The sequence below is a fragment of the Amborella trichopoda genome, chromosome 3 (assembly GCF_054954075.1).
Source record: "Amborella trichopoda isolate Santa Cruz 75 chromosome 3, AtrichopodaSantaCruz75HAP2 v2.0, whole genome shotgun sequence".
NCBI classification, from domain to species: Eukaryota; Viridiplantae; Streptophyta; class Magnoliopsida; order Amborellales; family Amborellaceae; genus Amborella; species Amborella trichopoda.
In genome coordinates, this window is record NC_142338.1 from 59,491,171 (window position 1) to 59,505,392 (window position 14,222).

A 14,222-nucleotide genomic window follows, 5' to 3' on the forward strand; every position below is an offset into this window, starting at 1 on the left:
TTTCAGGCGGATGAAAAAATGCATTTGCTTAATCTGCACTATTTTACGAGCTTTAATGTTAAAATAAATTTTAAGATTGCTCAAAAGGTTTTTCAACATCAAAATTGTATATTTAAGCATAGTTTAGAGGTGCTCTTGCTTTGATTGTTTAAAATTAATGCCACCCCATTTTTAAAGGGAAAAGTTTATATAGAGCCGAGGCTCTCAACAATTAGATTTGATCGTACCTCCAAAATTTGGCTAGATGTTATTTTGATGCCCAAATATCCGCAAATTGATCATCTCGACATCAAGATGCATGGACATGAGAAAAAAATGGATTCCAAGTTTTTGAAATAGTGTATTTTATAACGCATTTTTTGACTGTCAATTTTCAAGATTTTCATAGATCTATCGGTTTATACTATTTTTGAAGCTTTAAACTTTATAAATAAATATGAAAATATATTTTAAAGTTATCACAAGGATTTTCAGTATTGAAACCACATTTCTCGACACTATTTGAAGGTAGGCTCTAATTTGATTGTTTAGAGCCTAGGGGCTATACAAACCACACCCTTTTTTAAATGGAGTTTCAAATTTATAGAATATAAAAAACCACCAAAATGCCACCATTAACAAGGATAGGAAAAGTATACAATGACACTATTTATATTGCTAAAGTTTAGAACGAGACCATTTACTTTTGGCACAAGGTGATCATAATTAATCTTGACCTGGATGTGAAATTGAGTGGTTGCATTTATTTAATTGACCAAACTCGAAGATTAAAAGAAATTATTTCGAACATTGTGACACACCCAAATTATTAGATTTTACATCGGATGGTAGTAAATAATTGTGACTCTCTATACCAAAACTAAATAGTCTCATTGTATAATATAAGATAACCACTATATGAAATTTAACTTTTAGATATGAAATTGGGTGGCTGTATTTATCCTTTTTTACCAAGCTCAGAGTTCAAGTGAAATTTTATTGAAGATTGTGATAAATTCAAGATATCTAATTTCACATTGGAGAGCGGTAAAAGATTGCGATATTTATTGTGCTAAAAGATAAGCGATTGCATACGATCCCCAAAAGGATAAATCTTTTAACGATAGCCAAATTATTAGCCGCCGAGGAAAAGTCAGGGTATGTTGACATTTGGTAAGAAGTTAGTGGCGTATTCGGTCATTAAATCTAAACGCGAAAGCCAGAGGATATAAATAAGGAAACGCGGTTAATACAGCGTTGAAGCGGCACCTTTCGCCGTTACTTTCTCTGCAAAAGATAGCGTTGATAAAAACCCTAGTTTCCTTATTCTTCAATATCAGAGAGAAGCCCCAGTTTCTTAATCTTCAACTGAAGGCTTGGTTTTTTTGGTGTTTTTGGGATCTAGAAGATTGATCGCCGCCAGATCCGGAAGAAACGCTGTTGATCGGCTTCTGGTACAGTCAATTATTCAATTCCTCTTTCGGAGGACTTATTTTTTTTTTGTTGATTATTCTCTAAGCCCTAGGTTTTTGTGATTATTGATCTTTGTTTTTCTGAAATTCTGTTGATTACTGTGGAAACACTAGAAATTTGTACCAGATCCCTGATTTATTGATTAACTAGGGTTCGTCATCTTGTATACCCAAGGTTCCTTTATCAGATTGTTTATATTTTTCTGAATCACTATTGATATTGTCTGGAGCCCTGTGTTTCTTGAGGCTTTATCATTGTCAGTTCCTGTTTGATTGCAGTACAAACCCTAGGTTCCTTTGGGGGAGTTTTTGTTTTTTCTATATTTTGTCTGGATATCAGTTGTAAAATAACATCCATAAACCTTAGGTGTTTTTTTATTCAGTGAATCACGTTGATCTTACTGAAAACCGCATTTTTTTGAACCAGAGGCTCCATCTTGCTTCGTCCTTGCTGCCACTGTCGACTGAAAGATTCAATGTCTGTCAACATGAGAAAGGAAGGCTAAGACTACTTGATTGGGAAAATTCAAGAAATTTATCGGAGGCTACTTCTTCAGAGATTGAAGGAAGATATTGAATTGAAGAGTTTATTGTTCTCTCGCAAACTGAAGGCTTTTTGTTCGAGGCTCTTACCCTATTTGACGTTATTTGTATTCTAAAGAGATTGTTGATTGACTGGTTCGAGGTGTTCGCTTGAAGTAATTCTTTCCAGTTGGCAAGCTCACTATCGCACCCAAGTTGTGAATAAATTTTGGGTCTTAGAAGGATTCCTCTTGATTGTTTAACTGAAGAAAAAAATTATCATCTTCTTTTGAATCAGTCAATCTTTGTATTCACTGGAGCTGTTCATGTCATCTTCGACGCTTTGAAGGCAATACTGGAGATCTGGAAAAAGGATATCATTTTGGTTGTATCGATTTATTAAGTTTTTTAAAGATCAATTGAGGCCTCTTTTTTGGTGGCCGGAATTCCTCCTCTTGCAATTGTGTTTTCTTTTTGGTTGTTTATATTTTCTGCAGAGATAAAAAGAAAAAAATGGCTGTTTATTATAAGTTTAAAAGTGCAAAAGATTTTGCCTCTATCCCTATCGAAGGACCCTTCATAACTGTTTCCAATTTGAAAGAAAAAATATTTGAATACAAGCAATTGGGTCGGGGTAACGACCTCATGGTCTTCAACGCCCAAACTAATGAAGGTCGGTGCTTATTTTTCTCAATTTCTTTCCTTGGTTGTTTTTCTCGATTTCTTTCCTTGGTTGTTTTTGTTCTAGTTAGCCAGGCTGAATCAGGAACCATTTAGACTTAGGTTATTTTGGTTAGTTCAATTTATCTGTTATAAAAATTTACCTTCATTCTGCATTGTTATGCATTGGGATCCTTAGTGTATACGTGGGATATGTGGTATGTCTGTTTATTTGTTTAGGATGTGGTTGTAGAAAATCGAGTTTTTACTGTTGTTCCTTAACATCATTTGTATTTTTCAGTGTGTGGCTAGCCTTGTGGGATGTGTGGTTTATTTGTTTAGGATTTTTTCCCTAGAAATTGAGTCTGTATTGTTAATTTTACACAATGTTTCGTTTAGTGTGGTTGGGTAAGTTTGTGCTTTACTTATCGAACTTGCCCTGGCCTGTGTGGATTTTGTTTTTGTTCATCTGATACTTGTCAATGTTGATTGTGTTGGGTAGGCAGCCAACATAAAGCTTTGCCAAAACTTTCCATGATTCCTGATGATACTTTTCAATGTGCATACCTATATTCTAGTTGGTCTCACGAGTGACTTCTGTAGGTTCCAGTGCATACCTATATTCTAGTTGACCTCACGAGTGACTTCTGTAGGTTCTACTAAATTAGTTAGGTACCGGCTGCTTGGTTTGCCTGATACATCTCAACCAACCATCCAATTGCTATCCAAAATTCATGGGTTTATACATGGGATATGTGGTATTTCAGTTTATTTGTTTAGGATGTGGTAGTAAAAAATCGAGTTTTTACAGTTGTTCTTTAACAACATCCTTATTTTTCAGTGGTTGGGTATGTTTTTCTTTTTACCCTTTTTGAACTCTCTTGTGGTCCATATTCTCCCATATGGCTAGGCTCATGGAATATATGGTTTATTTGTTTAGGATTTTGCCCTAGAAATTGAGTTTGTATTGTTAATTTTACACTTGTCTGTATCTTTTAGTGTGGTTCGGTAAGTTTGTGCTTTATTTATCGAACTTGCTCTTGTTTTTGTGGGTTTTGTTTTTATTCATGTGATACCTTTCAATATGGGTTGTGTGGGGTAGGCAGCCAACGTAAAGCTTTGCCAAAATTTTTCGTGAATCCTGCCTTATACACTTCTATGTGCGCACTTATATGCTAGTTGATCTCACGAGTGGCTTATGTAGGTTCTCCCAAATTAGTCAGGTCCCAGGTGCTTGGTTTACCTGATACATCTCGACAAACCATCCAATTGCTATCCAAAATTCATGGGTTTAGGACTTTTAGGGCGTCCCATTCTGCCTGGTTGTGGTTTGAATTTTGAACTAATTATGCAAACCTTTATATCGAAATCTGCGCTGTTCGATTTCAGAGTATGCTGATGAAGCAATGTTGGTGCCCAAAAATACTTCAGTTTTAGTTCGTTTGGTTCCTGGAAGGCCTCGCTTGCCCATTGTCACTGAAAGAGAAGAGTATTGTCTTGCACTTCTTACCTCATGGTGTAGACATATGAGTTTTTTCTAAAGAGCATTTTGGAGAACTCATAACTTTAATTTTGTTATTTCTTTAAAAGGATTGTCTACAAAGAGATATTTATCTTTTGTACATGGAGATCACAATCATTTTTTTCCCTTAAATTTCAAAATGGGTGGTTGTAAGAGTGTCATTAAATTGAACACAGAGTTCCAAAATTTTTTTTCGGACTTTGTGATTCACCCCAAGCCATCCAATTTGACATCTAATGAGTGAGAATGATTGAGACCTCCATGTACAGAAGTTAAATGGTCGCTTTATACAATCCCTTCTTTAAAATATAGAACCCTTCTCGCAATAGTAATGTATAGCAATGGACCCTAAGGTAAGTAGTCTTTGTTCTGCTTGCAGGCCAAAAGTTTCAGAAACTCAGGTAGACCAAGTCTCACATTCTAAGAATAGCTCTCAGCCACCTGAACTATCCCAAATGAAACTTGTAAGTTTGAATCTCTCTGATCCTGAATTTAGTATGGGAAACATTTTTTTGAACATTAATATGCTTTTGAATAACTTAATGGGAAGTTTTAATAGGAAATTAGAAACCATACATTTATGATGGTAATGACTGGCTATATATTGCATTAAAATGGATGTCGCAGCCTGATGAGTCGGAATGGGATGAATTTGGAAATGATTTGTATGCTATCCCTGAACCGATTCAAGTTCTGTCGAGTCAGTCGAGTCAAGCACAAGAGGCCCTTCCTAGTAAGGCTGATGAGGATAGCAGGATTAAGGCTTTCATTAATTCAACTGCGTCAGATTGGCAAAGGTGAGTGGAAACTGTAGAATGTAAATTTATGTTATCTGGCATGTTCTGCATTGAGTTTTTCCATCACGTTAAGCTTGTTGTTTATCATTTTTTTAACAGTACTTAAGGTATTATATTTTAGCCTTTGGATTTCTTATCAATGGCCACATCAGCTGTGACCTCACTTATTGGATTGGATATTCAGGCAAACACAGGAAGCTTATAGCTCTGGAAGAGGCTTTGGAAGGGGTATGGGTGGAAGAATGATGGCAGGGCGTGGCTTTGGTACTATCCTTACCTGTGGCCTAGAACTACTACTTCTGAGTTAACTTAATATGTGATTTCAATATACTAGTGCCTACCTATAATATAAACAATTGTACATAATAGACTAAGTTAATGTGGATTTTCCAATTTTACTATTCCCTTATATTAGTTTCCCTCAGTATTTGATGTGCTATTGTTTAAATGGTGATGTATGGATCTCTTATTTTCATTCGGTCTTTTTCTTCTTTTCAATGAATCAATTATTCCATGCATTTGTTTCTTTGTCAATTATTGTCTTTGTCTTTTTTAAAGGTCGAGGGGGTTTTGAACGCAAGACACCTCCACAAGGCTATGTCTGTCATCGTTGCAACAACCCTGGTATTTTAGTTGTTTGTAATTTTCTTTCATTTATGTTTGTGATTGTCAACTTTCTAGTAAATAATTAAGGATGTTTTTGCAATCTCTCCACAGGGCATTTCATTCAGCATTGTCCGACAAATGGTGACCCCAATTTTGATATTAAGAGGGTGAAGCCCCCGACTGGAATTCCTAAGTCAATGTTAATGGCAACCCCAGATGGTTCATATGCTCTGCCAAGTGGTGCTGTTGCTGTACTGAAGCCAAATGAGTATGATAAATATCCTTTGTTTCTGAGGCTTTTGGCTATTCTAAATTTAGATTTTTCAATTCTTTTGTCTAAAGACTCTCTGGGTTGTTTAAACTGTGCTTAAAATGATAATCTACTTTGGGCAGAGCTGCATTCGAGAAGGAAATTGAGGGCTTACCTTCAACTCGTACAATCAGCGATCTCCCTCCAGAGTTACGGTGTCCCTTATGTAAAGAAGTTATGAAGGATGCTGTTCTCACTAGCAAATGCTGTTTTAAGAGTTTCTGTGACAAGTGTAAGCCTTTCTCATTTCTTCATATCTGCTTATATGCTGATAAATTCGTCCCTCACTTCCAAATCGTTTGTAGAAAAAGTTATAAATATGAAGAAACTGACATTTACCTTAACATATCCCCTCTACAACTTAGGTGGGCTATAAACTCACTTCAGTATGTTCTCCACCTGGTCAAACTGGAAAAGACCCTATCAGGCTTTGTTTTTCAGTTTTTGGCTGGATGTGTGCTTGAAAGGAGTTCTTAATTATTCCTTAACTGTGGTCTTGTCCATCTCTTTGTAACTTCTGAAGCCATTTGGGGAAGCAATGTCTGATCAGCCTAATTTATCTTATGTCTCTTATCAGGTATAAGGGACTATATCATTTCCAAGTCAATGTGTGTATGTGGTGCTATGAATGTCTTGGCAGATGATCTGCTCCCTAATAAGACGCTTAGGGATACCATCAATCGCATCCTGGAGTCGAACACGAGCAGTGCAGAAAATGGTGGGAGCTGGCTACAAGTTCAAGGTATGTGTGCTGATCATTGCTTTTTCATAAAAGTTGAAAGTAGCTGGGGTCAATTTGCAATCTCTGATTGGGTTTATTTTTTATATCATTGCAAATGTGCGGTTTGCTTTTGTTAGATATGGAGTCTACCCGTTGTCCCAGACCAAAAGCACCTTCCCCAACTCTTTCTGGAACTGCAAAAGAAAATCACACGCCTCCTTCCAAGGAAGCAGCTCAAAAGTTGAAGGAGACTGTAAATGATGAGAAGGCTGTTTCTCAACAGTGTCTAGAGGGAAATAAATCTGCAAAGAATGTTGATAGATCAGAAGCTGCCACGCTTGATACAATGAGTATGAAGGAGCCGGTGTCACAAGAGAGTGCTCCAATGGCAGAGGAGGAAGTTCAACAGAAGTTACCTGCTGGTGAGCAAGGTGAGGATGCATTATGGGTTGGAGATGCAACTGGCATGATTTTCAAGGAGTGGAAGGAAATCATGGGCAAGGCCATTGGCAGTGCAACCAAGTGTTCTGAATTATTTACGCTTCATGGTTTTATTTGGTTTGGCTGGATTCTCAATGCTTTTTTGTCAAATAAACTATGTTATTTGTGTGGTGTTTTAGTTTCTGCCTGTTGGACCTTGATTATGGCCAAATTTAGGGGGTGCCAGTCTTGTTATAGTGTTAGATTTATTCTTTGTTTTGATTGGTGGGGTTGAGTGTCATTGCGTTGAGCTATTCATTCACTTTCTAGGTCAACATGGATATGTTTGTCTTGGATTATTTGTGATTCTTCATGTTCTTTAGATTTCTTTAGTCCCCTGGGTTTGTCATGCTTGACTATTTTGACTTGCCCTAGTTTTGACATCCGCTGATGCTTTTCCATGATATTTTTGCCTATCGCTTTGCAGCTAAGAAGAAGAAGAAGAAGAAGATACGCCAACCTTCTAATGGTATGTTTAGATTTTCTTTTTTGTAAATATGTAAATAATAGTTTTATTCATTCTCAAAAAAAAAATTTATTCTCAAAAATAACAGTTTTATTCTAGTCTTTTTTTTTTTTTTTAAAGCTTGACTTTGAATCTTATTTGTCTTGCCAAATGTAGCCAATGACATGCAATGGCGTGCCTCTCAAGATTTTGGAGCTGAAAACTGTATGATGCCCATGGCTCCTGGAGCCTATAATCCATTTTGGCCTGGGGTTCAGTGGGGAATGGATGGATATATGGCAGCTGTTGGTGGAAGTCCTTATTTGGGTTATGCCCCTACCCCCTTTGACGTGCCTTTTCCTGGGGTTTTATCTCAAGATCCATTTGCAATGCAACCATACATGTTGCCTGTTCCTCCTCAAAGGTATGATGAACGGGTGGTTTTAAATTTGATTGATTGAGTTGATTTCTTTATTCAATGGTCATGGATTTTTTGATAATTTAGAGACCTCATGGAGTATGGTGTCGGTGCAAACTCTGCTGCTCCTGTTATGTCAAGAGAAGAGTTTGAGGCCCGAAAAGCCGACTTGCGGAGGAAACGTGAAAATGAAAGGCTTATTGAGAGGTAGATATCCTTGCTCAGGCTGTTACTACAAATTTTTGGTTACCACAAATATGTCATCATTATCTTTTTCAAAAATAAAATAAAATATTTATTTACTATTAAGTTGTGTCCAACAATGGGGCTATGATTTATCACCCTAAAAGGGTTATGTTGGGGTGCTCACACCATGGAGTAGTTTATCATTGTACTCAATAATTTTGGATACTTCTATACTCTTGTTTTGTACGAAAAATTTTTAATAAGAGTGTTTTTGGTCATTAAGAGGGTGTGATATCATTCCCATGAGGTGTAACATCACCCATATGGAGCATTAAATGCCACTAATGTGCTCCATGTGGGTAATGTCCCACCCCGTGTGGATGATGTCGTACCCTCCTAATGACCAAAATACGTTTATTAAAAACATTATCTATGTATAAAACGAGGGTATAGAAGTGTCCAAAATTATTGAGCACAGTGATAAATTACTCCATTGTATGAGCACCTTAACATAACCTTTTTTAAAAAAAGTCTACATTAAAATATTTATAAGTTCCACAAGTTTTATTTAATACTTTGTTGAATGAAAAGCATCTTATGTTGGGGATTTTGAAAATTTGTTGTGTCCAAAAATCATTAACATTGGTCAAATATCCATTTGAGTCGCACTTGTCACTATAAATTTAATGAAAACATGAAACATAAGCAATGATAAAACCTCTAATCGTCTGCTGCAAAAAAAATTGCATAGCTATTTTAATGTTATATGGAGTAGAGGTTAGTTGTTGGTCTTAACGTGACAGTAATGTGTTTGGTTTTATTTAGAGGTAAGCAGTAACGTTGGATGTGGCCTTGATCATGTGTGTCGTGTAATGGGTGGAAGTAGGGTGGAGCAACAAGTAGTTGTGATGGTTAAAAAAAGGATCGGATGATTATATATTAATTTTTTTCGTATTAGGTTATTTATACATTCGGAAGAATAAGTGGGTGCAGGTTACTTCTTATTGCCTGATTTTTTTTCTTTGATGAATAAGTGAGGGTTTTTGATTGGTTGAATGGATACTATGATGGGAAATAGTGAATGATTCTACAGAAGGGGAATGAGTTGGTGAAATGATTGAGTGTGTTTAGGAGAGGATCGGTGGTGGAAGCATGAGAGGCTGGGAATGAGGAGAGGTGGAATTAAAAAGAGAACGTTTTTGAAATGTAAGTAATACGAGAGAGATTATTGCCTGCCCGTGCAATGGGTAGAAAAAGGCTGCCATAATTTGGATTGCCTGGATGAGATAGGTCCTTTTTTGTCAGGCCAGTGTGAGTTGGGGTTCTTCTCTCCTTTGTGTGAAACCGTACGTGCTTCATTTGTTGTTCATTTAGTTCGAGTGAGCAGTGGGTCCTGAGTTTCTCATGAGATTTTTTTACTCTTGAGAGGAGAAAGGATTTGTTTGCCTTATGTTTTGTGTTGATCATCTTTTGTTTTGTATACAATGAGACCATTTACCTTTTGTGTATGGTTATCTCAACTAATCTTGACCATTGGATGTGAAGTTGGGTGGCTGCATTTATTCTTTTGATTGATCGAACAAAACAAAGTTCAAAAACCCAAGCTATCAGATTTCACATTAAGACCTTGTTCCAAAGGATATTAAATGGTCTTATTATATGCGATCACATTAAGTATTGGCAAGAGGATTTGAAATAGCTTCTGTATTTGTTTGAGAGAGAGAGTTGCCAGCAAGTCATTTCCTCAATCTTTAAATATTTGTATGGCAGGGGAAGTTCAAAAGACAGAGATGGCTCCAGGGATTTGAGCATCACCAGCAAGGAAGCACCGTCGAGATTAAAACCTGTAAGCGATTCTTCACCTTATTCTGATCTTGTTTTGGTTGTTGTTGAAGTAGATGTTTCTAGAGCTAGCATGATCGTAATAATTATGATGGAAGGTCTTCTCAAAGTCTTTTCTTGGGAAAAAATCTCCAAGAAACAGGACACAGTGCACTTGTGCTGCCTTGGTTGCGAGCATCTTTTGTTTTTGTTTTGCTTTTTTTTTTGCCAGCAAAAGCTAATGAGATCCTTAATGAACCAATTCAAATTGTTATAGGCAACGAATCCGAATGGTTCGAAATGTATGAATGTATCATATGAGGTGGCCTTTGCATTTAAACGCCCTATTTGAAGATGCATCTTATTCGTATGTTCTGATTAGAGATGTCGTGTTTGATTCGCATGGGACCTATTCTGATAAGGAAAATTGTTTCATGCGGCAGGGAGCGCATTTCTACATTTGCGGTCCCCGAGGTATAAGGTATCCATCTTTAAGATGGATGGAAATAGGTGGTCCATCTAATAATAATTGAAACCAACAGTCCAAATGTTTTCTTAATCAAATTATATTATTAATTTTTAAAATATATTTATTTATTCATATTCATGATCGGCCGGTTAGAGATTAAATGTCCTTAAAAATTAGGTTAAAAAATTCATCTCAGAAAGAGATTTTCCAAAAATCCATGTCAAAAAGAGATTTTTAGGAAGTGACTCATTTCTACAAGAACATATAAAAACCGTGTCCTTCTAATAAACCCCCTGTGTCTTTACTGAAACATTGAGATAAGATGCATCTTCGTACAAGATTTGGGCGCTAATGCAAGATTTATGTGCCGCTGTACCCCCATTCAAATGAGCCCTGTTTGAATTTCTCCCGACCTTGTTGTACTGCCAATGTCCCCAATATTTTTAATTTTACACTCAAAACCCTATCATTGTTTTTTTTTGTTTTTATCTTCTCCTAGTCAAAAAGTAAATCATTTTAAAACTAAACTACCTTTCTCTTCTCTCTACCCGGCCTCTCTCTCTCTTTCTCTCTCTCGACTTAAGCTTCCGAACACTTTTGAGTTGGAGAGAAATTTTAGTCCGGCACAACGATCACAAGCTCTTGAAATTTAGAAGCTGTGATAAAATTGTTGTGCCCTGCCTTGTGTGTGGGGCTTCTAGATTTCTTGAAGCTTGTGATTGGTTGGGCACAATCTTTTGTGTTGGACCGATTTTTTTTTTTGGTGGTACAACACAAAAGTGTGCAGGACGTCTTATGGGACTTTTGAAGCCAAATTTAGAGAGAGGGTGGGTAGAGGGAGAGAGAGGGAAAGGGTAGTAAAAGTACAAAAAAATAGTGACCGGGTTTAGAGTATGATATTAAAAGTATTCGGGGTTAAAAAGAAAAGGTTTAAGACGTTGTGAGAACATGCAGATTAGCACAATATTCCAATTATGTGCAAATAAAAGAGGCCAAAGAACTAGAAAAGAAAAAAGAAGGAAAATTTATCAAAATACCCACGAGAGCGATATACCATCATGTATATTTAGATAGAATTAAATCAATGGGGAAAGGTTTCTATACTTCCCCTACAGTATGGAAGATTTATGTTTCCCCGTCGAATTTTGATCAAAGAGAGCCACTCACTGTTTGATCTTAGATCTAACTTCACGAAGTATTTTATTTTTAGGTTTTTTTTATACAAATTGTATGAATATGAAATTTGATACGTGCCATCTTCTCATTGGTGCGTATCTTTAAAAAAAATTAAAAATAATTTTTTGATAAAATATAATGACAAAAATACCTTTTGAAACTTTCAGAGGTATTTTGGTTGTTACTGGAGATATTTGTTCTATATTTTTTGCTGGTGCGTGTTTAATAGAGGATTGGACGTCCAAAATTTGGTGTCAAAATGGTTTATAGAAAAAAATTTAAAAGAAAATAGTGTAGAAACGTGACATTGTGATCGGGGCAATCTTAGCCTTTCATTCAGAATGGACGGTTAGATAAGGGGAAGTATATAATTTTTAATGATGTATCATAGGTATTTTGGTGAACTCTTAAAAAAAAAGGAAGGAAAAATATATAATGAGACTGTTTGTCTTTAGTACAAGGTGGTCACAATTAATCTTGACCATTGAATGTGAAATTTGGAAGGCTTTATTTATTTAATTGATCAAGCTCAAACTTCAATAGAAATTTTCTCAAAGTTTGTGACACACCCAGGATATCAGATTTCACTTCGGATGGGGTTGTAAGTAATTGTGATATTAAAAGTAAATGATCTCATTGTATATATAATTCCCAAAAAAAAAGCATTTCCCTCCTCCCAACACGGATGCTGTTGGCCATCGATGGTTCGGGCAGTACATGGAAAAACAATTATCCATGCCGTAAATGGAAAATGACCTCTTGCTAAATGACCACAATGCATTTTCGTGACAGCCGGGTGGGTTGGGGATTATGCATGGTTCGTCACTTTTTTTCCGTTGAATGCGACTTCAAATCAATAGGATGTTGTGGTTGATATTGAGCGTTAGCACCCAAAAATAAAATAAAATAAAATGGAGCCTTTAAAAAGGAAAAAGGGTGTTAATACCCATACGACATTAGGTGAAGCGGGAAGTGCGGATATGGTTGGGTCGTTTTTCTCATTCTTTGGGGTGACGATGTGAGCTTTGAATTAGGGGAGGTGATGGGCCGGCTGCCTGCCCCGGCTAAGCCACGAAGCAGCTCGTGCTGTTGAAACTTAAAGAGGGCCGGCCTGGGCAAGTATGAGGCAGGCCCGTTGGCAAGCTGTTCGTAATCTTTGTGTTCAGTTTTTTTGACCTTTCTTTTCAGTTTTATTTGAATTCCTTTTCTGAAAAAAAGCTTGTAAAAGAAAAATGATTATCCGGGTTTCGCTTTTATTGAGGGTGTAGCAAATATTTAAGATGCTCCTTTTAAAACTTGGAAGTGGTTGGTACTTGAAAAAAAAAAAAAAAGGAATTCTCTTACAAGAAGAAAAAGGGTTTGCCATCTACTCCGCCCGTTCTACCCATAAAGGCGTCGAAATCCTGGAGTGCTGTTAAAAATCCTATTTATTTATTTGCATGATAATATGAAAAAGCGCATAGAATATTTGTCATTTTAAAATGTCTAAAATTAAAGGGGAGGACAATCTGGATATTTCTTGGTAAATGGGCTGAGTAAATGTTTTTGTACACTTTCACATATTTTGGACATGTTTATTCATTAAGTAGTACCTATTTTGGAATTAATTAAGATAAAATCCTACAAAATGCAGAAGTTAATGTCGCAGGCTGCGAGCGTAGATCGACCAGGTCGTGAGTCTAGTTCTGTCCGCCCCCACCGTGAGGCCCCTGAGCTGTTGCGTGCTGCCGCAGCAGCTCCCTCTTTAAAGATGAAAGCACATGATGTGCTCCCACCCGAGCAGCCCGCACCAAATCCTAGTGATGCCAAACGATTGAAGGGAAGCGTGTTCTCTCGAATCAGTTTCCCTGACCACCCCCCTTCTACGACTGCTTCCGCATCTCACAGTAAGCAACAAGTTGAGCAACAGAGGCCCAAAGAGAGCCATGGTCATGGCCATGAAAGGAAGGTATCTTCATCCTCAAGGAGGGGGAGGTCAATGAGTCATGAAGAGAGCGATGAAGAAATGCATTTTAAGAGGAGGTCTCGCCATGATGACCGGGAATTTGATGGGCCTCCTAGGGGATCTAGGGACCGAGACCGACACCACGGACATGAGTACGAGCGTTGGGAGAGAGAGAGGATTAGGGAATAACTAATATAAGATTCACCTTAGAGGCTTAGACCCCTTTTCTTGCCGGCAGTTCTCATTCTTCACAAAGTATAAATATTGGGAAATTTCTATTACTCCAAATAGACAAGGGTGCTTGTAAGGAGAGAGGGAAAGGAGACTTGTAATGTAATTTATTTGCTTGATAAATGCATTTAGAGCTTTCATCTTTTCTTGTGCTTTTGCTGAGAAAGTGGATGAAAATGTACCTCTTTAAATAATTTGTTCAATAATATAAATATCAAGCGATTTCATGCTGTTCAATTGATTCTTTTTTCTGGCGCAACAATTTTTTATTTGCACTAGTTCTCAATTTCTATATTTCCTCTTTTTTCTAAAATTAATTGGCCTAAAAAATCCCTGAAGAGTTTTTACTAATTCCCTCAACTACAGAGAAGGGGTATATTCTTATGTTGGTAATCATGTTATTATGATTTAATTAATTAGTTATTCGCCACACACGACTTTGGTCAGTGTCCAAACCATCGA

At 36.8% G+C, this 14,222-nt stretch overlaps 1 protein-coding gene across 2 annotated transcripts; it reads left to right on the plus strand.

Moving 5' to 3' along the window:
- The first annotated feature begins 1,238 nt into the window (after positions 1 to 1,238).
- LOC18421402 (E3 ubiquitin ligase PQT3-like) lies at positions 1,239 to 13,997 on the plus strand. 2 transcript variants are annotated; one of them, XM_011623150.3, is made up of 16 exons: positions 1,239 to 1,433; positions 1,879 to 2,646; positions 4,023 to 4,122; positions 4,535 to 4,619; positions 4,783 to 4,952; positions 5,137 to 5,216; positions 5,511 to 5,576; positions 5,670 to 5,826; positions 5,952 to 6,100; positions 6,446 to 6,610; positions 6,727 to 7,020; positions 7,497 to 7,538; positions 7,692 to 7,938; positions 8,020 to 8,139; positions 9,889 to 9,964; positions 13,218 to 13,997. In XM_011623150.3, exons 2-16 carry the CDS (start codon positions 2,487 to 2,489, stop codon positions 13,716 to 13,718), a joined length of 2,412 nt encoding a protein of 803 aa, XP_011621452.2. In that variant the 5' UTR covers positions 1,239 to 1,433; positions 1,879 to 2,486; the 3' UTR covers positions 13,719 to 13,997. The 2 variants fall into 2 exon arrangements, with proteins under 2 accessions (XP_011621452.2, XP_020523052.2); XM_020667393.2 differs by having other exon boundaries at positions 13,233 to 13,997.
- Positions 13,998 to 14,222: the final 225 nt, after the last annotated feature.

Excerpts from the sequence above, each read along its gene's own strand:
- LOC18421402 (XM_011623150.3), top strand. The coding sequence starts at position 2,487 with ATGGCTGTTTATTATAAGTTTAAAAGTGCAAAAGATTTTGCCTCTATC. Across the intron at positions 4,620-4,782 it reads AACTATCCCAAATGAAACTT|CCTGATGAGTCGGAATGGGA; the intron begins GTAAGTTTGAAT and ends TGGATGTCGCAG. Across the intron at positions 9,965-13,217 it reads CACCGTCGAGATTAAAACCT|AAGTTAATGTCGCAGGCTGC; the intron begins GTAAGCGATTCT and ends TACAAAATGCAG.